We start from the raw sequence: 27717 nt of genomic DNA on the forward strand, positions 1-27717 counted from the left end.
AGGACTGACTGTTTGATGATTTGTTCTAAAACGTCAAGATGATGGGTCAGTAGTTACCTGGATCCTCTTTTTCCCCCTTCCTGAAGATGGGGACAATATTCACCCGCCTCCAATCTTCCAGCACCTCTCCTGTTCTCCAAGAATTATCAAAAATAATAGCCAGAGGCTCAGAAATTATATCCGCAAGCTCTTTTAGAACCCTTGGATGCAGTTCATCTGGCCCTGAGGACAGTTTCATTTAAAGAAACTAGGTGTTTATGTACCACCCCTATGCTGATCCTAGGTTGGAACTTCATACCCTCATTATATGTTCTGTTTTTGCCATGTTGAGCACTGTTTCCCTCAGAAGAGAAGACTGAGGAAAAGTAGGAATTGAGCAGTTCCACCCTCTCTTCATTACCTGTTACAATTTCACTTTCCTGCCCTCACAATGGGCCTACCATGTCCTTGCTCTTTTTCTTACTCTGAACATAAGAAAAAAAACCCTTTTTTGTTGTTTTTAGCATCTTTGGCTAGCCTAAGCTCATACTGAGCTTTAGCTTTCCTTTTTCTCTACAAGCACTGGTGATTTGTTTAGATTCATCCTTGGTTATAAGGCCCTCCTTCCAATTCCTAAAGGAGTCTTTTATTTCTCAAGTCTTTAGAGAGTTGTTTATGGAGCCAACTCGGCTTCTCTAGGTTTTTTCCATTTTTTCTTCTCATAGGAATCGTCTGTGATTGCACTTTCAGTATTTCACTTTTAAGAAACTCCCACCCCTCTTGAAGCCCCTTCTTTCTAAGTATTTCTGACCACTGTACCACAAGACACATTCATAGGGTTCAAAAAAACCCCACCCATCTGATTTTTAATCATTACAAAAATACACACAATATGCCAGAAATTCAAGCCATTTGAACATTTTTAAAAAGCCACATGACTGTTAACAGAGTTGATAACTATCAGTGAAATCATTAACAAGAAAGGATCAAAACCAAGGGATAAAGTTTATCCTGAATTTTACTACTTTAGACTGCAGGTGAGGGAGGGGGAAGCAAATGTTGATGCTTTGGCATGGCGATTAAATCCTTATGAATGCAGAAAAATAAATCAGGGTGAAGAGTAACTCACACCTTTCTCTATAGCTTGCTAATTTTAAACATGCTGAGTTTTTTTAAAAAATGGGAGACAGACCATTCCAGCTAGTAGCTTCAATGCCACCTGAAATAGCAGATTCCAATAAAAGCTTACTGCAGTGGCCTTGACAAATTACTTGGGAAGAAATACACACAAAATTAGTCTAATTCTTTAACTCCAGAAGGTCCTATGGCTTAATTAATAATACCTGTTTCCAAAGCTCTTTCAATATTTCCAAAGGAAATAATCAGCTTGAGTGGAAACACCAACCAAAGCTCTGTAAAAATCAATTGTTAACCTTCCATGTTTATTCAATATTAAATAACTTGATTATGAATGTTAGAAGTTCTACCCTTCCCCAAAGAGCTTATGGTTCCTCCCCCTTCTCTATTTTATCCTCATGACAACCCTGTACCGGATTCGTCTGATGAAGTGTGCTTAGAGAGCACATGAAAGCTTATGTTCTGAATAAAACTAAATTGGTCTTAAAGGTGCAACTTGACTCCTATTTTGTTCTACTACTTCAGACCAACACAGCTGACTACTTGGATCTATCTGTTGAATACAGTCACTCCAGCGGGCTTCATGCTTCTCCAGCCTAACCACTACACCATACTAAGCCCCAATCTGGCAACCCCTTGTCACCATGATGACCCTAAGTGTGTTCAAGGAGACAGCAGCATTTAAGAGAGAATTTGTGGATGCATCAAGGTGAGCTGGATGTGACAAGATCCCCACCGTTTTTGCTAAAGTAGAAGAGTTGCCACATGTGTAGGAGAGCCATATACATTCTCTGGTGTATGAATCTGACTACAAAAAATGTGCAAAATGACACAGATAAAGTCTCTTCTCTACAAAAGTGAACATGAATTCCTAAGAGTGTGATTCACTGAGGTGTTCTCCAGGCCAGCCTCACTGAAATGATCAAAGGCTGCCAATGGCTCACCCCAACCATTTCACTGGGGCTGGCACAGGGAGCCACCTGATGGATCATGAGCTTAATTCTTTAAAGATCCCCCAAGGGCATTTTGTGTCAAATAACCTTGGGAAACAGTAAAAAAAATCTCATGGAGGAATGATTCCATCAATCTTGCGGCATGTTTGCCTTGTCAGACATCATTCTAAACCACAAACAATAGGTGAAAACCCAGCTTCCCACACAAACCTACAAGACAGAATGCTCAGACTGCAGAAGTTCCAGGGCAGCTCACTCCTACCCTCTAGTGTTGACATGGCTGAGTAGAGCCAATTATCACGAACAATTTAATAGCCTTGTAGGGTCTGAAAGTTTCATTTGGGTGTTTTAGCTATGGGCTTTAAAGCATGTCTTGTTCTCATCAGTACTGGCCCCATACTGCTTTGGTTTATCCTGATTTCCATATGCATTTTGTGCCTTTAGTTTTTGCTTCTTTCCCCCCACCGCCCAGTTCTTTTGAGATCACTTTTACCCCAATATTTTTCTGGATGCCAATTTTGACTTGGCTTGTTCCTCTTGTGTAACATTTGTGTAAACACGCTTGATTGCAGAGTGCCTCAGGGTGCGGTTCTTTCCCCGATGCTATTTAACATCTATATGCGTCCCCTCGCCCAGATTGCCCGAAGGTACGGGCTGGGTTGTCACCAGTACGCTGATGACACCCAGCTGTATCTGCTCATGGATGACCGGCCGGTCTGCGCCCCACAAAATCTGGACCGGGCGTTACAGGCTGTGGCTGAGTGGCTCAGGCTGAGCGGGCTGAGGCTAAATCCGGCGAAGACAGAGGTCCTTTGCTTGGGCCGCCGGGGTCCGGGAAGGGAAATCCCCCTACCGGTTTTTGACGGTGCGCCACTAATCGCGACGCAGAAGGTCAAGAGCCTGGGGGTGCTACTGGAACCTTCATTAACCATGGAGGCCCAGATAGCAGCCACTGCCAAGTCCGCATTCTTCCATCTTAGGCAGGCAAGGCAGCTGGCCCCCTTCCTGGAGCGTGACGACCTAGCAATGGTGATCCATGCAACGGTCACCTTGAGGCTCGACTACTGCAATGCCCTCTACATGGGGCTGCCCCTGTGCCGAACCCGAAAATTGCAGTTGGTGCAGAACGCCGCTGCCCAGTTGTTATTGGGGCTCCCAAAATGGGAGCACATTCAGCCGGGACTCCGGGCTCTGCACTGGCTGCCAATACTTTACCGAGTTCGGTACAAGGTGCTGGTTATTACCTTTAAAGCCCTATATGGCCTAGGACCTGCCTACTTGAAGGACCGTCTCTCCCCACACGTTCCCCGGAGAGTACTGAGATCGGGAACTCAAAATCTCCTGATTGTCCCCGGGCCAAAGGAAGCCCGTTTGAAAACTACAAGAGATAGGGCCTTCTCAGTAATGGCACCCTCCTGGTGGAACCAGCTGCCGGAAGAGGTAAGGGCCCTGCGGGACCTTGTTCAATTCCGCAGGGCCTGTAAGACAGTCCTCTTCCGGCTGGCTTACAACCAACTAGAACTAACCAGCACTGAAATACTGAAACGCTGAAACATGGGAATTTGAAACTGAGTGTAGCTGTAAGACCGCCGTATGTCTTGAATGTTTTAAGTACATAATTATGTGAATGTCTAGATTTTAATTATGTAAATTTGGAATGTTAATTTTTATGCATAATTTTATATTTTATGTTAGTTTTTATATGTTGTAAGCCGCCCTGAGCCACCTGGTGGGAAGGGCGGGATATAAATCTCAAATAAATAAATAAAATAAAAACATTTCTCTCGGTTTTATTTGTCCCACCAACTCCTACCCACCTCCAGCCCACTTCTTCACTATTCCTCATCAAACCACTCCCTCTCTTGGCCCTCCAGTCTGATTAGTTTTAGTTAAATGGCAGTAAAATATTGACATACCAATATAGTGTTTGTAATAATAGTTTAAGCAGGGTTTCTGACTTTCCAGCTTTTGTTGTTAAAAGAGGACGTTTCTAGCCCCTTCCCTTGCCCAGATATGCCTTTTCCCCATATCTCCAGGACAGAAGAGGTTAAAGACTAAAAAAAGAAAGAATGCTGAAAAATCAGAGGATCTGCTTAAATGATCATTACAACACTATATCAATAAAGCACGCACACACAAAAAATTAACACACAAAGGTACTGTGACACCACTGATGATGACAGCTCCCTCCCTTGAAAATTGTCATCACTTAAGGCATGTGCTGTGCAAAAGAAAAGAAATTGGCTCCACAACTGTGAAAATCACAGGGAGGGTAGACATGTGGAAGAACTGTGCTAAGACTGACTCCACTGCTTATGGATTGACTTCCCTGGAAACCAGGAGCAATTTGAGCGTGAGGAAAAGCCCTATGTCTTGTCCCCATCCCCCACCCCAGGTTTTTGGAATTAAGCAACTGAAAATCCAGACTCTTAAATTTAAGGCAACTGTTTGTCAGGGCTGTGCATAAGCCATGATTTCACAGACCACAGTGCAAATATATGATACTTGATGCAGCACTTTAATATCAAAGCTGCATAACAAAAAGAGTTGGCATCTGCCAGTGAAAAAGAGGATGGGGTAGATAAGTGCATGATTCAGTGCTTCAGTATGCACATGTATACATACACACAATCCTTGCACACAGAAATTAGCATGCCAGGGAAACAGCTTGACTAAGAGCATTATTCTTGAGAAGCTAACTTTCCATAAGTAGGAAAACTTTTATAACAGGGAACATTCAAATCATGCAATTCCCCACAAGCAGATGTTGACATGACCTGTAGGAACCTAATGAATCATGCACGACCTTCCTAAAGCTAATCAGACCTGGGTCTCATCAATGTCTGGATGGGAGACTACCTGAGAACCTAAGGTATACTATCTTTAATAACTCCCTGGAGGAAATGCAGACTGCATGTCTTTTAATAAATGCTAACAGTGAAGAAGCAGCCCCATGACGCAGAGTGGTAAAGCTGCAGTACTGCTGTCCGAGCTCTCTGTTCACGACCTGAGTTTGATCCTGGCAGAAGCTGGATTCCGGTAGCCAGCTCAATGTTGACTCAGCCTTCCATCCTTCTGAGGTCAGTAAAATGAGTACCCAGTTTGCTGGGGGGGAAGTGTAGATGACTGGGGAAGGCAATGGCAAACCAACCCATAAAAAGTCTGCCATGAAAACATTGTGATGCAATGTCACCCCAGAGTCGGAAACAACTAGTATTTGCACAGGGAATTACCTTTACCTTTAACAGTGAAGAAACAGTTTTTAACTGCACAGTGTACTGGTTAGACTAGAATCTTAGAGACCCAAGTGTGAATCCCCTCTGCCATGGAAGCTTGCTGGGTGATCTTGAGCCAATCACACACACTCAGCCTAAATTACCTCCCATGACTGTCGTGAGAATAAAATGGAGGAGAGGAGAACAATATAGGCTCCTTTAGATCCCCATTTATGAGGAAAAGTTGGGTATTTATTTGCCTCATTTGACCTTGGACTAGTTCTTTTCTCCTATTAGAGACCCAGAACTCTATGTAATTGTTTTCTCCACCATTTTATTCTCACAACAATCTTGTGGAGTAGGTTAGGCTGAGAGTATGCGAGTGTTCCATGGTCACCTAGTAAGCTTCCATGATAGAGCTGGGATTTGAACCTTATTATCCCAGGTCCAAGTTCAGCACTCTAAGCTAAGGCTCCCCAACCTTTTAAAGTCCGTGAGTACCTTTGGAATTTTTGCATAGGGTAGTGGGCACAGCCACAAAATGGTTGCCGCAGGAGGTGGACTCAACCACAAAATAGCATATAGTGAGCTTATGCATAACTCTAACATTAACTCTTTGACATCTCAGGCAGAAGCTCTGCTTAACAGGATGCTTTTTAAAATGAATATATTGTTTAAAAACATTTTCTTGCTTACCAACAGCTTACTTAGTGTTTACTAAAACAATGTTTAAAAAAAATCTACATAGCTAATCAGACCTCCAATGACCAGTCAGAAGACTTGCTGAGCAAAAGCACTACCTGTCCATCCTCATTCACCTAAAAATCCTTGGAAGGAAACGTGCCAATAGGAACCTTGGCAACCACATAAGAACATAAGAGAAGCCATGCAGGATCAGGTCAAAGGTCCATCCAGACCAATACTCTGTGTAACACAGTGGCCAAAAAAAACCAGGTGCCATCAGGAGGTCCATCAGTGAGGCCAGGACACTACAAGCCCTCACACTGTTGCCCCTCCCAAGGACCAAGAATACAGAGCATCACTTGCCCCAGAGAGAGAGTTCCAACAATATGTTGCAGCTAATAGCCACTGATGGACCTCTGCTCCATATGTTTATCCAATCTCCTCTTGAAGTTTGCTATGCTTGTAGCTGCCACCACCTCCTGTGGCACCACAGACACCACGTTGGGGACCCTGCTCTAACTATTACATGAAGTAAATAAAACAAACAAAAAATGACTCAGGAATGATTAGGCAGTGCAACTATGCAAATGCAAAGTGAAATTCTACATAGTACCCCTTACTGTCCCCTCTTTTTTCGCTCCATAGGGATGTCTCTCTTTCCTTCCCAAGTAGAGGGGGGGGATTTCATTCAATCACACACTTTCAGGGTATGCTGTAGTAGAGAGGAGACCAAGATTTAAATCCCCACTCTGTCATGGAAGCTTGCTGGATGACCTTGGGCTAGTTCCTTTCTCTCAGTCTAACCTACCTCCTAGGGTCACTGGGAGAATAAAATGGAAGGAGAATGTTGTAAGCCATTTTGGTTCCCCACTGGAAGAAATGCAAGAGTATAAATATTTAAACAAATCGCACATATGCATTCTAACATGCAATCATATTGGCTTACCTGGATTGAGACTATACTTGTCCAGGAACCTGAAGATCAGTTTGCTCAACATCTTACAGTGGACTTTCTCCGGCCTTATATTGGCCAAGCCTTGATACTGCCTGAGAGAGAACTCATAAAGACATATTTTGACAACTTCTTTTCTTTCTAGGTTTTTATCAATGCGTTTTTGAAATTCTGGTTTAATGTAATAGTTAATGATTTCAGGAATTTAGGCTAGATATGAAGGGGTCATTCAGCAGCAGTGTCAGGACTGCTGTTTACTTTGTTATATTTATTTTATTATTTTATTTTCCTTATTTTTAATTCAGTGTTATTTTTATTTTATCTTTTTTTTTACTGTTGTAAGCTGCTCTAAGCTCTTTTATTAAATAAGAGGGATATACAGCTCATAAATAAAATAATAAAAATGTCCTTCCAAGTTGCTTAACAATGTGGCTTATTTTAAGCCTCACTCTGGTTTCCAACAACCTCTGCATTCTGTTAAGAGTGCCCAGCTAGATGCATCAAAAGGGTTTCTCACAAGCAAAGCAGGATGGGGATATTCCACTCCCTTTGTCAGTAACTAACATTTTGTAAAAACAGGTTGCTTACCTGTAACTGATGATCTTCGAGTGGTCATCTGTGCAGTCACACACATGGGTCTTGCCGCAGGCAACGGATCCGTACCTCGGAGCTCCAATAGCTCGCCTATAGCGTCTTTTGGCGCGCTTTCCTCCCGCCCTGGGGAGCAGGCAGCGACTGCGCATGCCTGGAGCGGGGGGAGAGCGCCCATTCCACTCAGTTTCTTCCAGCCGCCGTTGGCACTGACACTATACCAAGTTAAGCAACGATTACAAGAGGCCAGCAGCGGGGAAGGCTGGGTGGGCGTGTGTGACTGCACAGATGACCACTCGAAGATCATCAGTTACAGGTAAGCAACCTGTTTATCTTCTTCGTGGTCTCTGTGCAGTCCCACACATGGGTGACTAGCCAGCTAAATGTCCTGGAGGAGGGTGCTGGTAAAAGAAAAAAGTTAGTCACGTAACCCAATCACATAATATTATGCAACATAGAGATGGAAGCGGATGCACTCACCCCTGACTTCAGTGGAAGATGGATCTGAGGACCGCTTGACCGAAGGAGGCGTCACGTCTCGCACGAACGTCTAAGGCATAATGGGAGACGAACGTGGATGGTGAGGACCACGATGCAGCCGCACAAATGTCCTCTAGGGAGACGCCTTGCAGGAAAGCCGAAGACGTCGAGACCGCTCTAGTAGAGTGGGCCTTAAGACCTTCGGGCAGAGGCTGTTTAGCCAGTTCGTAACACAACCTGATGGCACTAACTACCCATTTAGATAGTCATTGGGTAGAGATTTTGTGTCCTCTGTGAGGATTTCCATAGGCCACAAACAGATTAGGGTCCTTACGGAAAGGTTGTGTACGATCAAGGTAGAAAGATAAAGCCCTTCTAACGTCCAGAGAATGCAGGGCTCGTTGTCCCTGGTCGGATGGGTTGGAGAAAAACGTTGGTAGAGAAGTTGAAGTCAATAAGTGGAACTGGGAGACAACCTTCGGAAGGAACACAGGGTCCGGTCGCAGAACAACTTTGTCCTTGTGGAAAATAGTGTAGGGAGGATCGTGGCGGAAGGCGCATAAGTCACTTGCCCATTTACCTGAGGTAAGGGCTACCAGCAATGCTGTCTTCCAGGAAAGAAGGTTAACGTCTATGGTAGCCATAGGTTCAAAGGGAACTTTCATCAAGCAGGAAAGGACTAGCGATAAACTCCAAGTCGGGACGAAGGGCTTAACAGGTGGATTGAGGTGCAACATGCCCTTAAGAAAGGACTTAGACAAGGGATGGGAGAACACTGTTTTGCCATCAACCGGGTTATGGAACGCAGAAACTGCAGAAAGGTGAACCTTTAAGGAGGAATAACAGAGTCCTGATTTCTGTAGAGAAAGTAGATAATCAAGGATCAGGTTAAGGGGTGCTGACTCTGGCTGCAGGTGATTAGACGTCGCGAAAGAGCAGAAGCGCTTCCATTTGCGTTGGTACGAAAGTCTAGTGGAAGGCTTCCTTGCGTTGAGGATGATGTTGGCTACCTCTGTGGAGAGGCAGGCGGATGTATTCTCCAGGCTGCCAAGGCCAGAACCCGAGGGTTGTGATGCAGAACCTGACCACTGGCTTGTGATAAAAGATCGCCCGCCGGAGGAAGGCGGCGGTAAGTGTGGCGGGACATTTGTAGAAGCCTCGTAAACCACGGTTGCCGAGGCCACCATGGAGCAATGAGGATGCAGTCCGTGCCATCTCGTGCTATCTTTACCAACACCCGTGTCAGAAGGGGGGTTGGTGGGAAGAAGTAGTGAAGAGGACCTGTCCAGCTGTGAAGGAAGGCGTCGTTGCCCCTCCTGGAATAAAATCGAGGACATTTGGCATTCTCCCTGGAAGCAAAGACGTCCACCTTGGGCGTTCCGAAGCATCGGAAGATACGACGAAGGTAGATCGGATTGATGGACCTTTCGTGGTCGTCTATGCGAACCCTGCTGAGGGAGTCAGCCAGAACATTCTCCACACCCGGGAGGTGAATGGCAGTCATGTAGATGTTGTGCTTGACACACCATTCCCAGAGCAGTACGGCTATACGGCACAGGCGGAGGGATCTGGTGCCTCCCTGCTTGTTTATGTAGTAAACTGTTGCCATATTGTCCGTGGAAATCTGAACGTGTCGGTCCCTTATCAGTGGGAGGAACGATTGGAGGGCCCTGTGCACAGCAATCAGTTCTAGGCAGTTTATGTGCATGGCCCTCTCGGGGGGAGTCCAAAGACCCCTGACGGTCTTGTCCTCTAAGTGGGCTCCCCATCCCCACTTGGAGGCGTCTGTTGTCACGACAGCCATCGGAGGAGTCGGTAGAAACGGCATGCCTGCGAGCAGATTGTCAGGTATAGTCCACCATGTGAGAGATAGAAGTGCTCTCTGTGGAACAGTGAGTAAAACGCTCTGCGGTTGCGCCTGAGGATGGTAGGCTCGTACAAGCCAGAGCTGTAGTTGTCGCATCCGTAGCCTGGCAAAGTAAAGGACAGACGTTGTGGCGGCCATGAGGCCCAGCAGGCGTTGGATTGTGAATGCAGACTGACGAGGCTGTTGTTGAACTGACTTGGCTAAGGCAATGATAGTTAGTGCCCTATCCTCGGGGAGGAAGGCACGATGGAGAGAAGTGCGCAGAAGGGCCCCTATGAACTTGAGGTCCTGGGTAGGTGTGAGGTGAGATTTTGAAGCATTCACACGAAGGCCCAGGGATTTCAGAAGGGTGAGAGCTGTGTTGAGGTTGCTCTGCAGTTGATGTTGAGTCGGAGCTATGAAAAGCCAGTCGTCGATATATGGGAAGACTGGGATGTTCCGAATGCGAAGAGCAGCTGCCACCACTGCCATGCACTTGGTGAAAACGCGGGGTGCAGTGGAGAGGCCGAATGGCAGGGACACATATTGGAAGTGGTCCTGGCCCATGGCGAATCGCAGATACCTCCGATGTTGAGGTCGAATGGTCACATGGAAGTAAGTGTCCTGAAGATCTAGAGAAGCCATCCAGGAATTTCTGGGAATAAGGGGCAAGATGGACTGCAGGGAGATCATTCTGAACTTCCTGTATTCGATGTGCCGGTTGAGGTTTCGCAGATCTAGAATGGGACGCTTGCCTCCATCCCTCTTGGGGACCAGAAAGTATCTCGAATAGAAGCCTGTCCCTCGATGTTGAGGAGGGACGGGTTCTATGGCATTTTTCTGGAGCAAGTCCAGGATTTCCTGATGGAGGAGTGTAGACGGGGGGGTAGCAATGAAGTAGTGGTGGCGAGGTGGAGAAATGAACTCGATTGCGTAACCTAGGCGCACGATGGTCAGCACCCAGGAGTCGGTTGTGATCGAGTTCCAAGTGGGAAGGAATGGAAGGAGACGTGTGCTGTAAGCCGGTGGGGTTTGGAGATCAAGTGGGGTTTGGAAAGAGTCAAAGAGACTGCTTAGTCTGGAGGGAGGCCTTCTTGGTTTGTTGGGGCTTAGGTCTCTGCTGGAAATGAGGTTTTTGTTGTGGACCCTTTCGCCTCCAGTAGTCACTTTGTTTTGGTGACCGTTGTCATTTCTGAAATGATGGTCTCCAAGTTTTCGATCGATTGAACTGCTGGGAGTTTGGTTGGGAAACTCCCAGGCGCTTGGCACGTTTGCGGCCATCGTCAACAGAGGTTAGCACTTCGTCCGTGGACGCATGGAAGAGGCCTAGGCCGTCGAAGGGGAGATCCTCTATCTTCTGCTTGATGTCGGGCTGCAAGTTAATAGAACGCAGCCAGGCATGACGGCGCAAGGCGACGGAGGAAGCGAAGACCCTCGAAGAACAGGAAACAGCATGTCGTACGGTGTTTATCTGCTGTTTGGAGACTCTGGACAATTCTGACACCAAATTTGAGGCCGTTCTCTGAGAGTTTTCAGGGAGAGAGGGGATCAGGGGCGTAAATTGATTGGCTAGATTGAAGACATACGCAGAAAAATAAGCTAAGTAATTGTTGAGTTTAGAATTGGTAGAGGCCAGAGTAAATAACTTCCGTGCCAAGGTATCCAGTTTTCTCCCTTCGCGATCTGGTGGTGTAGGGTGCCGTGAGGGCTTGGCCTTAGTGGCAGAATGAACTATAATAGAGTTAGGCGCTGGGTGTGTCGCCAAGAATTTAGCATCCGGGGCATGTACCCTGTAGAGCGAATCAAATCGTTTGGAAGTAGGTGGGACAGAGGCCGGCTTGTCCCACGCCTCTCGCAAACCCTCGAGATGTACAGGTAGCATCGGGAGAAGCGACCCTGGTGGGAAGTCAGCTTGTACTAAGTCATGTACAATGTCTGAAACTTTAGGAGAGTCAGACGGCAAGGCAATTTGGAGAGCGTCAGCCATCGTGGTGATGAGATTTAAATATGCTTTGGAAGCATCTGATGGCGAAAGGCGCAGCTGTGGTGCAGACTCCGAGGCAACAGAGGCAGGGTAGTCCTCCGAATCCGATGAAAGGGAGGATTCCCGATCGGAATGGGAGTCATCTGCATTGGAAGAGTGGCGCGGTGCGATCGATTCCGAGGCCGAAGCCCGAAGCTTAGGAGCGTGAGTGTCCTGGGCTGGTCGAGGTGGAGAAATCCGGATGGGAACCGTCGGGGCTCTCGGGGGGATGGTACCGGGGTTGTTTAGGTCCCGAGGTCGATCTGGGACTGGAGACGGTACCGAGTGCCGAAGGGGCAGGTGATCGGATTCTCGAAGCTCGGAGAAGTCTCGGAGTCGATCGTCGTCACGGTGTCGAGGAGAGTCTCGGATTGGAGGAGGGTCTCGGAGCCGACCGTATGCCCGGGTTCGGTGAGAATCATGTGCTCGGGTTCGAGGAGAGTCGTCATAGCGGATCCGAGGGGTAATAACATCACGACCCAGGTCTTGATATCTGGAGCGGTGAGTACCCTCGTAGGAAGGGGAATGGGATAGGCGATGGCGAGACCTAACCCTTGGTGAAGGCGATCGTGACTGAGAAGAGTAGTCGTAGCGCGGACGAGATGTATAGTCGAGGTGCGGACGCGCATACAGGTCATAACGATCATAGTAGGCGGAGGAGCTGGAATCACGGTGTCTATGCGGGGAATGAGAGCGAAACCGAGGAGGCATAGGCGTCGGGGAACGTGATCGAATCCGACGCGGTATGGGCTGGGTCTCTGGAGAACGCGAACGAAGTCGGTGAGTAGAGCTTTGGGTCGCTGAATCCCTATACAGGGGGGAAAGTGCGACATCCTGGAAGGATCCGAGTCGAAGTGAAGACTTCGCGTAGTGTTGAGTAGGATCGGATGGGTCGGGTTCCAAAAAGTCAGACGGAACCACGCTGCGGACCGACGGTGAGCGAGACTGAATAGGAATCACTTCTACGGCCGTAGAAGAGTGAGGAGTGAGCTGCGGCATATCAGTAATTACATCTGACGGAGCCGAGAGCTCTGACGGAAGCAGGAGTTGAGCGGTCGAGGTTGCGGCATCCATAGCGTCAGGAGCCGAAGTCGAGGCCCGATGCGGGTGCGAGGTCGGGTGCGACTCGTAAGACTTCCTCGGAGTCGAATCAGTCGCTTTCGAGTGACGTGGTGCTTTCGGCGCCAAATCCTCGGAGCCGGAGTGGCGCGATTTTTTAGAAGACTTATGGCTGGTCCCGGCGTGCTTCGAAATTTTCTTTCCGGACTTGTGCGTCTGCTTTTGAGAGAGAGGCACGTCCGAAGTGGCCGAATCTCCCGCTCTAGGTGGGGGAGGCGGCGAGGCAGACGCGGGCATTGCCCGCAAAGACAGTTCAAGCAGGAAGCTCCGGAGCCTTGCTGCACGATTTTTACGAGCCTGCTTCCCGAAATTAGCACAATGTGCGCAGGAGTCGACCCGGTGGGCTTCTCCAAGGCAGAAGAGGCAATAGCTGTGGCCGTCAGTGGTGGGGATCTTAGCCCCACAGCGCCTGCACTTTTTGAACGTAACCTTCCCTTCCATGCGCTCCGGACAAGGGAGGGGAGGGAGGGAAAGAAAAGGGGAAAGGAAGCGCAGAAACGGACCTTTTTTTTTTTAATATATATTTTTAGGGACGAAAAATAGCAAGGAAGTAAGGAATATAAAAAGACGAGGTGAATACGATACCAGATGAAGAGAAGAATGAGAAGAAAAACGAGCTAAGGAGGAAACGCAGCGAGGTAGGTGATGTCCGGGCGGCGGTTGGGAAGAAACTGAGTGGAATGGGCGCTCTCCCCCCGCTCCAGGCATGCGCAGTCGCTGCCTGCTCCCCAGGGCGGGAGGAAAGCGCGCCAAAAGACGCTATAGGCGAGCTACTGGAGCTCCGAGGTACGGATCCGTTGCCTGCGGCAAGACCCATGTGTGGGACTGCACAGAGACCACGAAGAAGATCCAAGAGATACAATTCCTCTGAATAGATTAGCTACTTTTATATGCAGGGCTGGATATACAATGTAATCTCATACAAAAGGCAGAAGTCTGAAGTTGGCCCCAGATGCAGAATGCAACTTCCTGATAATCTTAGCTTTCATCAAACAAACAAGTTTCTAGCCCTCGTGGCTGCAAAAACTTTAACATGCAGGCAGTACTGGCTAAAATATCAGAAGCCAGAGGGTTGGCTGAATAAGATTGCCAGCAGCCAGGGAAAAGGGATTTGGTGTCCCACACAAGTCTTTCCTCCTCCTGGTAACTTGCAGAAAGGGAATAATTTATGCAAAATAGCAAAAAACAAAGTAAGAGAAGTTATGGAAATCTGCTTAATATACCTGCAGATTTTGAAATGCCTTGGTGGAGAATTTTCAGCCCCCGAATCACTAAGATTTAACACATAGCTACTTCGGGCGGGGGGGGGGGGGGGGACCAGATCGGGGAGAAACACCTACCTTGTGACAGTTTCAGTCCTGAAGCCTGGTTCACACCACGAGTCCAACAAGCACAGGAGCCGCTGCTGCAAATCGGGGTGTTCTTCCACATATGATTCAACAAGGTTAATTTTATCTTGAAGCAGCAATGGAACACACATCTAAGAAGAGGTAAAGAGGCTGAGAATTTTGCATTGTTGCTGCAGCAGTGGTTTCTTTGCATACTGGCCTGTTTGGCTGAGGTGACAGCAAGAGGAGGGGATGTTGCATGCATGGGGGGGGCGTGTCTCTGTATGTAGAGATCTAACTTGTTAGGGAGAAGGCTGAAGACAGACAGGCTGGCAAATGCCTGATTTACTCCCATTTTTGCACTTATTAGGGTTTTAGTATGGACAATAAACTTTACCTTCTCAACCTCCAGGTCTGGCTGCAGTTTCAATTTTATGCTTAAAATGGCAGCCTAGAAAACACAAATGGACAGGAAAAGATTATGGATGCATAGCTGAGAACAGCAGCAAAGATTCACATGTGCACACCTTCAGGCATGCACACCTTCAGGCATGTTCCTGGGTGTCACAGAAATCTCCCCACACACCCAAAGTTGATTCCAGTGGGCAAGGATCAAGAGACTTCTCTGTTCCAGATGCTACTGACTGCCTTGGTGATTTCTCACATATTACTCACACACAGAGACACATTTTATTGCCTGCTGCAGTAATATTAAATTACAAAGGTATTTGGCCCCTCCTTATCAGTGTGAGGTAAATCAGCACCATTCCCAAAAGTGTGTGATCCCGCACTGTAATATAGAGAGAGCCAGAGCTGGGTAATGGTTAGAATGCTGGAGTGGGATTTGTGAGACTCAGGTTCAAGTCCTTACTCTAACCTACCTCACAGGGTTCTTGTGAAAATTAAATGAAGGAGAGGAGAATGATGTAAACTGATTTAGATCTCCATTGTGCAGAATAGCAGGGCATAAATTAAGTAAATAATAAATACAGTTGAAAAAACAAAGCAATTGGAAAGCAGATAGGTAGATGAGCTGGAGGGAAGGAGAAAAGGAAGTAAGAAAAGGTGACAATATGAGGGCTGCCAGGAGAAGGAAAAGTCCAAACTGTGTGGGGATGGGGAGACAAGAGAAAATGAAATGACACCCCCCCCCCCAAGAAACCTTGTGGGAACCCCACGGTGCAGTTGGGTTTGGCCTAGAAGGTAGCACTGTCCAGAGTTTTTCCAGGGAGCTGCCAGGAGGTAGGAAGGAGGAAAAGCTGGAGATGGTGGGGAGAAGGGAGATAAAGACAGGCTGGCTGGTGGATGGAAAGGAGACAAGGAAGCAGGAAAATGGGAGAGGCTTTGGGAGCTTTCAGGGAAGGGAAAGAGGGAACCGGGGTAGGGGGGTGGGAAATGAGATGACCCCTTGCAAGAACCTCCATGACTCCTGCTTATTTATATCTAATTTCAATCTCCTGGGTGGGTATGGAAGTATACCATAATTCCTCTATTTGGACAAAGAGATGAACAAACACCATACACTCAGACCTCTTACAGTCATGTACAAGCATTAGACACCGTTTGAATGAGTCCATCTAGTTCACTTTTTACTATTTTGACTGGCAGCAGCTCTGTATGGTCTCAGACAGAGGAAGGCTTTCTGAGCACCTGACTGACACACAAAGATCCTGATAGTGGGAATGCCAGGAACAGAACCTCAGACTTTCTGAATACAAAGCAGGTGCTCTCCTATACAGTTACAGACCCAAACAGAATGTTTGGGAGTGCCTCAAGTGACTAACATCTTTATATAAATAGTGCATACGGACAATCCAGCATCCTGTTTCATACAGTGGCTAGCCAGTTGCCCTGGAGGGCCAGCAAATAGGACACAGAGGCTGAAGTAAGGTTGCCAGACCCCCTGGTAGAGGTGAGGGTCCCCGCCAACAGACCCTGCCCCCCAGTCAGCCAGTGGAGGGACTTACAAGGTCCAGTCCACGTTGCTTGCATCGCACACAAAGTGACTTCACCATGCTAGAATTTCCAGGTAACATTCTGATATTTGAGCAAAAAACTCTATGGTAGAAGATGGTTTTACCATAGAGTTTTTGCCCATATACCAGAATGTCACCCAGAAGTTTCTGGTGTGAATATATCACTTACTGTGTGATGCTGGCAACATGGACTATGCCCTTCTCTTTCTCCTGGTAAATTCCCTCTATCCCTCATCAATTGTCAGGAGAAACCTGGCAACCCAAGGCCAAGGCCTGCACCTGGGGTTGCTTCTTCTTGGCCTGCACCTGGGGTTGCCTCTTAGCACCAATATTCACAGTTTACTGCCTCTGGATGTGGAGATTTTCATCAGTTGTCTTTGCTAGTAGCTACTGAAAACCCATCCTCCACAAATCTATCTAATCCTATGCTGTTCATCATGCTATTCTTTATATCCTTAAGTACTCTCTCTGTGTCATTTATTAATAAGCACTTAGGGTTGCCAGGTCTGACTCAAGAAATATCTGGGGAATTGGGGTGGGAGCCAGGAATAAGAATGTGACAAGCAGGGGGGGGTTTGTAGCAGGAACTCCTTTGCATATTAGGCCACATACCCCTGATGTAGCCAATCCTCCTGGCACTTACAGTAGGCCCTGTACTAAGAGCCCTGTAAGCTCCTGGAGGATTGGCTACATTAGGGATGTGTGGCTAATATGCAAAGGAGTTCCTGCTACAAAAAAAGCCCTGGTGACAAGCATGACTGAACTCCAAAAGGAGTTCTGGCAATCACATTTAAAGCATCGTACGCCTTTTAAATGCCTTCCCTCCATTTGAAAATAATGGAGGATAGAGGCACCTTCTTTGGGGGCTCATAGAATTGGTCCCCCAGTTCAATCTTTTTGAAACATGTGGTGTGTTTTGAGGAGAGGCATCAGATGCTATGCTGAAAATCTGGTGCCTCTAACTAAAAAAACAGCCTTCCCAGAGTTCCAGATACCCACAGATCAATTCTCCATTATATCCTAAGGGAATTGGTCTCCACAGAGTATAACAGAGTGCCCAGCAGACATTTCCCCCCCCACACACACACACACTTTCTGATGACCCTGAAGCAGAGGGAGGACCGCCAAACCAGGGGATTCCCTGCCTCCAGCTGGGGATTGGCAACCCTATAAAAAGCACAGATTTGTATAAGGCTGTGCATGTAATGCTTTTCTGAGCTCATACCACATAGCAGCCAAAAATGATATGGATGGAGCATTGGTCATTATTCTGAAAGATTTTAAAGACAATCCTGAAAACAAGAGGATTAGTCTACGCTTAATTCTCAAAAGAAGAGTTTAATTGGCAGACTTAGCAAATCTCAGCATTACTTTTTAAAAATCTCAAGTTTCTAGCCCTTGTGGCAATGAAGATACACCAGGGAAATCTCCAAAGCCAGAAAAGAGTTGCTAAAAGAGACCTCCAGTGGTCAGAGACAAGACTCCAGTATATTGTGCCCACAACTAGTAGCAGAATGAATTATGCAGATACACTGCAATTTAATTTACTTACTTTATATAGCTTCTCTGAGCAGGGAATTCTGACATGTATGCATGTGTTTTAACAATACATTTTATACCAAGTGAGAGAGGGAGACAGTCTCTTTTACATGGTTGTATTAGCCAATGCACTGAATTTGGGGAAGGTGAACAATTTTAGAGCAATAAAAACATTCCTGTCATCCATCTCATATGTCAATACAATAGAGTTACGAGATCCCTCCTGGCAACCAGCAGGAGATGAAGGGGGTGGGACTTACCAGCAGAAAGAGAAAGACCCAGTCCATGTTGCTGGTGGTGCATAGGAAGGATGTCATCACACTGCCAGAGACTTTCAGGTGATGCTTTGGTATTTGGGCAAAACTGGAAGTCACTGGCATGATAATGTCACTTCGCTGGCAATGTGGACTATGCCTTTCTCTTTCTACTGGTAAGTCCCACCACCAGTCAACTGATGGTAGTTGCTGGTAGTTGACATGGGCGATGATTCCCACCATTAGCTACCTATTAGCACTGATCTGATGGGAAAAGCTTCCATGGGGAAATGAATGTGCAAATCAACAAAATAAATGCCATAGTTCATTTAAATCTTATCTCTTTAAATTAAGAAAAAAGCTAAATCGATTCTGCATAGAGAAAGCCAATGTAGTATAGCGTTAGTGTATGAGACTATAACTACAGTTTAGGTTCAAATAAAAAAAAAACCTATATTAGCCACACTGAGCTCCTTGGAAGGATACAGATGAGTTATTTAAATTACAACCCCATAACTAAAAACAGTCAAATGGTTGTGGGAAAAGAGCATTTAATATTTAAACAAAAGCAGCACTAAATATATATTTTCCCTGTCTTCATTAAAGAAAACCAATTAACATAATTTTCCAAGTCCATAAAGCACCAAAAAACATTCTCATCCATGTAAATCCTAGGGGGGGGTTGGGGGGGGGAGCGACTGATTGGCCTTCCTTGGCCTGTCTCCACAACCACCTGTTTAGAATTTAATATACTGCTATTAAACAAAAGAGAGAGAGAGAGAGACTCTACTGCTGGCCTTCAAAACAACTTCTACTGTATGTGACCTGCTAATGCACTCCCTTCCTCCCCAAAAATCCAGAAGCAAAAGGAACAGGGCTTTCTTCTTTTCTTTTAAAAAGCACAGTTATCTTTTTACCTTTATAAGCTGTTTAAAAATGTAAATAAAATAACTCAATAGACAATAGAGGGCATTCATTTTGCCTGAAGACGGCCGCCACCCCTTCGACGTGAAATATCGCGGCACATTAAGTCATGAGACCCCGCTAATCAAAGCTGACAGGGCCTTCAATGTCCTTTGCTGAGGGGGACTTAGCGGTATCATGGGGGCACTGAAGCACGCCAGACTGCTCCTGTTCATATGACAATGGCTTTTCTTCCCTAAAGGGGCCGGCCAGTGACAAGAGTCTCCTTTGTCTGCCCCATCCTCGCACTGGGGAGCGCAAGAGAGGCCCATTCAAGCAGGGGCCAGACACCCTTTGAAAGGCTGAAGTGTAACATAAGATGCGGATGAAACACTAGCCTGCCTTCTGCCTAGCCCCTCATTCTTTCTTGAAGCACAGGCCTGGCCTATTCACTGCCGCTATATTAGCCTCAAAGTCTGCTCAATTCCGGCATTGTTTGAAAAAAGGGCCTGCCGGCAGCCATCTTGGTTTCCTCAGAAACCAATAGTCAACACTGAAAACACAGAGGGGAGGTTTATACAACTTTTAGCTTGTACACCTGTACAAAGGGTGCCTCTCCAATTTTATCTTTGGACAGCACCTATCAGATTTTAGGCACTGATAAATATAAATCATATGCCCTCAGCAACTAATGGTCTGACACACCATCCCAACTAAAACTATTTACTAAAGTACAGGATCTCTACATTGTATCTATGGAGCAATCTGTGGTTAAGGTCTTGTTTCTATAGCAGCTAATGATTCTGAAAACCAATATGATGGCTCACATGGGAACAGTGGTTTCTGGTGTGCAGTGAACTGGCATCAAACAGAGGTTGCCATGAAAAAGAACTCTCACATGACATTTGCCCAATCATATAATGAAGGGTCCCTGGCATAGTAGTAGAACACATGCTATGCATGCAGGGACTCACTTGCTCAGAGCTAAAGAAAAGCTTAATGTGAAAATGTGGCAAGCCACTGACATTTAGAGTAGGTAGCAGAGGCAGATGGACCAATCTTCTGACTCAGAATTAGGCACTCTGTATTATTATGTGAACTGATAAAGTGTGAGATAGTGGTTAGAATGTTGGACTAGGAGACTGCAGACCCCAAGTTCCCACTCAGCAACGAAGTTCACTGGGTTACCTTGTGCCAGTCCCCATCTCCCAGCTTAACCTACTTCACTGGACTGTTGTGATGATAAAACGAATGACCCAGGTACTGCACCATGAATTTTTGGAGGAAATATGAGACATGAAAAAAAAAAATCTAATTGTGTATCTGTTCAAAGTTCCTTTCCCTCCACAGACTCTGCCACACAACTGAGATTTCAGCATTGAACTTACTGAATGAACATGCTTCAAACCCCTTTTACCCAAAATTATGAGCAGACACACAGTTACACTCTCGTAATCAGATACCCTCCTTTGTAACAAACAACACTTCTTTTTAAAAAGGAAAGAAAGCCCTTCTCCTGCGGCTGGCGAGACAGAGCTGAACGATACAGCTGGATGCGTTTATTGCTGAATGCACAGGCCCCAAGAAATTGGCCCAGAGCCTAGAAAACAGCTCGTCCTTTGAATCTCCCACCTCCGATGTTAAGAGCTACCATTTCTTCAAACTTGAAACTCCTACTCTGGGACCTGGGAACAAGCAACACCACCACATAGTGGCCATGAAAGTATATTACAGATTTCTTTTTCTAAATGTACGATTGCCAACATGGGGAAGCAGCAGCATGATGGTTTATCTGAGCTTTATCCTTTCATTCAATTTTTTATATCTTGCCCTTCCATGCAAGAGGGCTGCACAACAAAACATCATAAAACCAGCACCATTAAAGATGCAAGTATTAAAATCCAACAACAAAGTATGATCACAGTTCTAAGAAATCATGAATTCACTGGTATCTGTTAAAACCAAAATTTAAAAACTGGTCCTGAACTAATTACTCTTTGGCCAACTGAAATCAGTGTTCCTTCCTTCAGTGAGGTCCAGGGGGATATTATAGATAAAGGCAGGAGGATTAGGAACTGGGAAGGGGGGGAAAGGCACAGCAATGGGTCTGACTCACCTCTTTGAACTTGTCCTTGTGGCAAAGGTGGCTGATGTGCCCCAGAAGTTGGCAACGATCTGCAGCATGCAGCTGATAGATGCTGATCATCAGGTCCATCAGGCTGATGTGGCACTGAGCAAGCAAGGGGAACACACGGGTCTGGAGCTTCCTTAACCTCAAATCAGACTGAGAATTCAGAGAGAGGAATTCAAAAAGTCTATGCATGGTAATTTTGTTTGCGTCAGAGTGGTATAGCATCAGCTTTTGGGAGCTGAATTGGAAACAAACTCTTACATGCTTGCCCCAATGACACTTGCTTTCAAAATCAGCCAATGGAAAATTCAGATTGTGTAACTCATTCTTATTCCTATTCATGACTGTTTTCTTCCCTCCCTGCAAGTACATCACTTTAATTTGACACATAATCCAATACAAAATTAATTTATAGAATTCACTGCCACTAGATATGGTGATGGCCATTTAAAACTCTGGTAGCTTTTTAAAACAAAACAAATTCATGAATAAGGAGACACATACAAATAGTTGAGAGTTAACAGGTAAAGGAGACTTCCATCTGCAGAGGTAGTATGACTACCATGCTGGGGACAGCAAACAGAAAGCAAGACTGTTGCCTTCATGCCCTGTTTGTGGGCTTCCCAGTAGCATCTGGCTGGCCTTTGCTGGAAACAGGATGCTGGGCTAGATGCATAGACGCATCCAAAAATGCAATTGTTGGGTAAGCTATATTGTTTACCCTGCCTCTCCCAAGACAGGCAAGAACTTTTCTCTGATCTTGGGATGAGCTTTGAAAGAATTCAGAAGAAAAATATCATCTGCTTCCAAGAGCAAAACCTCAGTGATGAGGACCCTCCCCCAATCCTCCATGCATGTCAGGAGTCTCAGGAGAGAATGGCCAGAAGCAACCACAAATAAGGACTGACTACAAAAGCCAAACAAAATCTGTAAATAGACCTTTGGTCTGATCTTGCAGGGCAGTTCATATGTCAACCTGGATTCTCAGCTGGTCTCTCTGAACTTAGGCAGATCCACCACGTAGCCTGATCGTTAGAAACCCTGAACCTGCAGGGGGATGTCAATAAAAACATGACATTCTTTGGCCTCACTTTCTTGCAGGGTTTGACTTAAGCAGCCATCACTGCACACCTGCTGTTGGCAGTGCGCTGTGCATCAGATTTTGTAGACTGATGGCTGGCATGCAGACAGTGCTCACAGCAGGGATGTGTGCACACGAGCACATACATAACAACAAATGTTAAAGTTTCTTTGGGAAAGAACAAGCTGATGTGATAAAAATGGGGCATGCCTACAGGACACAAAAATCTATCAGGTTCCATCCAGGCACAGGACACATCCACTCACCAACTGGCCATTAGGATGTTCCTTTATCCAGAACTGTAGCTCATGGGCGATGTGGTATGCCAGAGAATGCCCTTTCCCTTTCCAATCACTGCTGGCCTCTAGCACATCCAAAAGCCATTCCAATGGATCTTTGAGGGTTGCAAAGGCCAACCAGATTTCCTCCTTGAGCTGTGGAAGAATAAGATGATATTGGATTTATATCCTGCCCTCCACTCCAAATCTCAGAATGGCTCACAATCTCCTTTACCTTCCTCCCCCACAACAAACACCCTGTGAGGCGGGTAGGGCTGAGAGGGCTCTCACAGCAGCTGCCCTTTCAAGGACAACCTCTGCCAGAGCTATGGCTGACTCAAGGCTATTCCAGCAGGTGCAACTGGAGGAGTGGGGAATCAAACCTGGTTCTCCCAAAAAAGAGTCCACACACTTAACCACTACACCAGACTGGCTCTCTGAAGATGGAAACAAAGACATGCATTTGTCAGCCAGACTTTATAACCAGGGCTATAATTCTGTAAGAACACAAGATATGCTGCTGAAACTCTCAGCTCTTTTTTGTTTTAAAGCAGATTTGTTAGCAAATGTGTAGCAAGACCTGCTGAAATCTCAAAAGCCAGAAAAGCTACTGAATAACACTCAGTGGGGAGCAGATATGGCAAAAGTCCAGCATGCTAAAAATTGCAGATTAGGCCAAGAAAAGAAAGCATGCAGAAGCACTCCATGTGCATAATTTATGCAGACTGCAGAATCCCTTCTTCCTGGGGCAGAATATTAATGCTTTTGGCACAAAGTACATCTATCTCCATTCAGAATTAGTGCTACATGCCTGTGTTTGTGCCCATGGTTACACTTGCCCAAAGAATTTGGTATCTAACATGCAACTGGGATGTGCAGTATCTAGCTATTCATTTATTTAAAACAGAAGCAAGTTCCTAGCCCTAATCATGCCTATAAAGATGGTCTCAAAAGTCGATATTAATAGAGCATCAATGTTCAACATAGGTTCTTTCCCTGCTAGCATGAGAGCGCTAAATCATGCAACCATAAAAAAAAATGTCCAGTAAATGTTCTTTATTTGTATAATTCATTCACCTCTAAGATGGTAGGAGTTTTTTTTTAAAAAAAAAACTGGTCTCACCTTTTCCATTTCTTTCTTTGCTAAGAGAAGCTGAAGATTTCCTCGCAATGATAGTGGATCCCAACCTGGAAAGAAGGAAGGATAGCAATTTTTATCCACAGTTATACCTATATGTGAGGAGCCCTGTGGCATAGAGTGGTAAGCTGCAGTACTGCAGTCCAAGATCTATTCACGACTTGAATTTGATCCTGGTGGAAGGTGGGTTCAGGTAGCCCGGCTCAGCCTTTCATTCTTCTGAGGTCGGTAAAATGAGTACCCAACTTGCTGGGGGGAAAGTGCAGATGACTGGGAAAGGCAATAGCAAACCATCCAGTAAAAGTCTACCAAGAAAACATCCTGATGTGATGTCACTCCATGGGTCAGTAATGACCCAGTGCTTGCACAGGGGACCACCTTTACCTTTTGACACCTATATGCACACATATTATATTACATTTTATAAACACACACAATACCTATCAATATATTCTGAACTTCTGCCCAAATATACTGGTGTTATTTATCCAAATGGCACTGAGGATTCAAGACTGCCATCTCTTTTCTCAAAGTGGGATGTCAACCAACCGTTAGTCCACTCCAACCCTGAGAAACCCAAGTCAGAGAGAGGGGCTTGGACCAGGAATGGATACCCACCCCATCCAAAACTTCATTTTAACTGAGTGAGCTCAATGCCATCTAGCAAGTTAATGGCAGAACTAAAACCCCAACCCCTGGCTACTACTCAACATAGTACTGGTGCACATGCACATTTGCTTCCTCTTTTAAGTTGCTTTAGAAGCCCATGGTGAACTAAACCAGTTTTTCCTATGGGAAAATTACAGGATCTCCGGATACACACACTTCACTCATTCAATGATGATGGTGGTTCTTGCAAGAGGCTTGGACAGTTCAACTCGCCGCCCTTCCTTTCTTTCAACCCTGCCCTGCTGTAGACCACGTGCTTTATGACTAGCCAAAGTCCTGAATTCCTCTAGAAATGCCCGGGAGCCTGCTTATCTCGTTCCTTGCGATAAACACCTCTTGCATCCTGTTTTTCTCCTGTCAGTCAAACAGGAAACTGACGATTGTTTGGGGATGTGTGTCAGTCAACAGGGGTGCTACTGGGGCTGTTCACATGCACTCTGCCCATTTGACACTGAAAACATCAGAGAAAACACTGCTGCTGTTTTGACTCATAAGGTTGCCAATCTCCTGCTGGAGTCTTGCATTCTCCCAGAATTACAGCTGATCTCCAGACTACACAGAAGGAAATGGAGGCTTCAGGGGGCACCACATCCCCACTGAACTGCCTCCATTCCCTAAATTCTGCCCTCCACAGACCCTACCTCTAAATCTCCAGGAATTTCCTGAGCTGGAGTTGGCAAAGTACAAAACAGGATGCTTGCCCAGTTGCTCAGCAAAAACTCAACCTCTTCATGCCAATCTACATTCTGACCAACAAGTATAAAGCCATGGAGATGACTGACAAGCACTTGGTTCACCCACCCCCCATCTTTCCAAAGGCCTAATTCTCACTGAGTGTCACGAGCTGGGGCCAGGCCAGGCGAAGACCAGGGGCAGTCCAAGGTCTGTAACCAGTGAGCAAGAGTGTCCAAGGTGCCAAAGCCAAATCGTTGTCCAGGTATCGTAGGTCAGAGGTTCAGAAGCCGTAGTCAGGGGGTCCAGAAGTCAAGCCAAGGTCAGGAGGTCCAAAGTCAAAAGCCGAAGTGGATGCTAGGACGTCAGGTAGATGACTAGTTGCTTCCACAAAGCCTCCTCCCAAAGCCTACAGCTATATAGCCCTCTGCTGGCTGTTGCCCATTTGGGCTAATTGCTGGCTCAGAGAGGCAGCCAGGATCCTGTTGCAACTCAAGCATCCTTGCTCTTAGAAGGGCCAGAATCCTCTCAAAACTCAGGGCTCAGGGAGCGTCTTGCTTGTGAGCGTGCCGCCCTCCTCCGATCCCTGAGGTCCTGACGGAGGCGGTCACGCACACGCGCCACCCGAGAGGGCGAGGCAGGGGGGCTGGGATCTTCTCCAGCAGGAGGCAGGGGCACTGGTGCAGGTGGCAGGGGCACAGTTTCTGCTGCAGGCTCAACTTCCTCTACAGGGTCCCCAGCACCCATGACACTATCCCCCCCCCCAGGGCCCCCCTCCGTCGAGGGGCCTGGGAGGTCGGGGTGGTCGTTGTGGAACCGTTGCACCAAGTCTGGGGCATGAAGATTGTCCACGGGCTCCCAAGACCGGTCTTCTGGGCCGTATCCCTCCCAGTCCACAAGGTACTGGAGGCCTCCACGATGGTACCGGGAGTCCAGGATCTGGCGCACCTCGTATTCTTCTTCATCACCCACCAACACTGGTGGTGGTGGCGGTGGAGAAGGAGGCCGAGCTGGGTCAGGGCGTGCAGCTGGAACAAGGAGGGAGCGATGGAACACGGGGTGAATGCGGAGGTGGGGTGGCAACTGGAGCCTGAAGGCGACGGGGTTTATTTGTTCTAAGACAGGGTAGGGTCCAATGAACCGCGCATCCAGCTTGTGAGACCGACCAGGCCGGCGCAGGTAGCGAGTTGAGAGCCACACCTGATCCCCCGGCTGGATTGGGGGGCCTTCCTGCCTCTTCCGGTCCGCAGCTAGTTTATAGGCTTCCTTGGCCCGCTGTAGCTGCTCTCGGAGCAAGTCTTGGCTGGCGCGGAGTTCTTGCAGGTAGGCCTCAACGGCGGGGACATTCGTGGGTGGCAGGATCGCCGGGAAGAACCGAGGGTGGTACCCGTAGGTTGCAGCAAACGGGGTCATTTGGGTGGAGGAATGGACCGCGTTGTTGTATGCAAATTCCGCTAGAGGCAACAGAGTGGTCCAGTCGTCCTGCTGGTAGCAGGTGTAACAGCGGAGATATTGCTCTAGCGTGGCATTGGTGCGCTCTGTCTGACCATCTGTCTGTGGGTGGTAAGCTGAGGACAGGTGCACTCGAGTCCCCAGGCTGGAATGGAGGGCTTGCCAGAACCGAGAGGAGAACTGGGGGCCCCGGTCTGAGATCAGGTGGGCTGGGAGTCCGTGCAGACGAAAGATGTGTTGCAGGTAGAGCTGGGCTGTCTCCTGAGCTGTGGGAAGTTTCGGGCACGGAATGAAGTGGGCCATCTTGGTAAATAGGTCGACGACCACCAAGATGCACGTCTGACCCTTGGATCGTGGAAGTTCCGTGATGAAGTCCATCGAGATGGTATCCCAGGGTCCTGAGGGTGTGGGCAAGGGCTGTAACAACCCCGAGGGTTTGGCTGGGACGTCTTTGGCCCGTCGGCAGACGTCACAGGAGCTGACATAACGGGCAACATCGGAGCGAACTCGTGGCCACCAGAATTCCCGTGTCAGCAAGTGGGTGGTCTTATGTTGTCCAAAGTGCCCAGCGGGTAACACGTCGTGGGTCATGCGTAGTACTTCTGCCCGCAAGGGCCCGGGCGGCACATAGAGGCGTTCGTGGTGTAGCAAGAGGCCGCCTCGAGTCGTGAACTCGCCTGTTGAGCCATCTTGGAGTGCCTGGAGGTGTTGCTGGACCCAGGGATCATTGGCCTGGCTAGCACGAATGTCCTCCACGAGTGCTGGTGAAGTGGAGGTGGCTGCAAACACTGAGGGTGGCAGGATGGGAGCAGCAGGCACGGTCTCAGTCGAAGCAGGAGCGTATTCCGGTTTCCGCGAGAGCGCATCGGCTTTCCGGTTCTGGGTATGGGGGATGTAGGTGATCTTGAAGTCAAAGCGGGAGAAGAATAGGGACCACCGGATCTGGCGCTGGTTGAGACGGCGGGTGGTCTGGAGATGCTCCAAGTTCCGGTGGTCGGTGAGCACTTGGACAGGGTGGCGAGCCCCTTCAAGGTAATGTCTCCAAACCTCAAAAGCCACCTTGATCGCGAGCAACTCCCTCTCCCAGATGGTGTAGTTCCTCTCTGCCGCAGTGAGCTGGCGTGAGTAATAGGCGCAGGGCTGGAGTGGCTGGGACGGCTCCTCGCGCTGGGACAGCACTGCTCCCAGGGCCACGTTGGAGGCATCAGCTTCCACCGTAAAGGGAAGCTGGGGGTCGGGGTATCTCAGGAGTGGCCCGGTGGCGAAGCGGGTCTTCAGGGTGGAGAAAGCGTTATCGGCCTCTGGGGACCAGTGGAA

At 47.3% G+C, this 27717-nt stretch overlaps 1 protein-coding gene across 1 annotated transcript in view; it reads right to left on the reverse strand.

The window, feature by feature from the left end:
• Positions 1 to 27717, reverse strand: part of EXD3 (exonuclease 3'-5' domain containing 3) — a 204344-nt gene that overhangs the window by 165376 nt on the left and 11251 nt on the right. Inside the window, exons 2-7 of the mRNA XM_060251499.1 lie at positions 23593 to 23657; positions 22458 to 22625; positions 21096 to 21263; positions 14705 to 14758; positions 14320 to 14459; positions 6915 to 7015 (exon numbers count right to left, since the gene is read on the reverse strand). Coding sequence (XP_060107482.1) covers positions 6915 to 7015; positions 14320 to 14459; positions 14705 to 14758; positions 21096 to 21263; positions 22458 to 22625; positions 23593 to 23657 — 696 coding nt within the window. The remainder of the gene's footprint in view (positions 1 to 6914; positions 7016 to 14319; positions 14460 to 14704; positions 14759 to 21095; positions 21264 to 22457; positions 22626 to 23592; positions 23658 to 27717) is intronic.

Source organism: Heteronotia binoei, chromosome 12 (assembly GCF_032191835.1).
Source record: "Heteronotia binoei isolate CCM8104 ecotype False Entrance Well chromosome 12, APGP_CSIRO_Hbin_v1, whole genome shotgun sequence".
Lineage (NCBI taxonomy): Eukaryota > Metazoa > Chordata > Lepidosauria > Squamata > Gekkonidae > Heteronotia > Heteronotia binoei.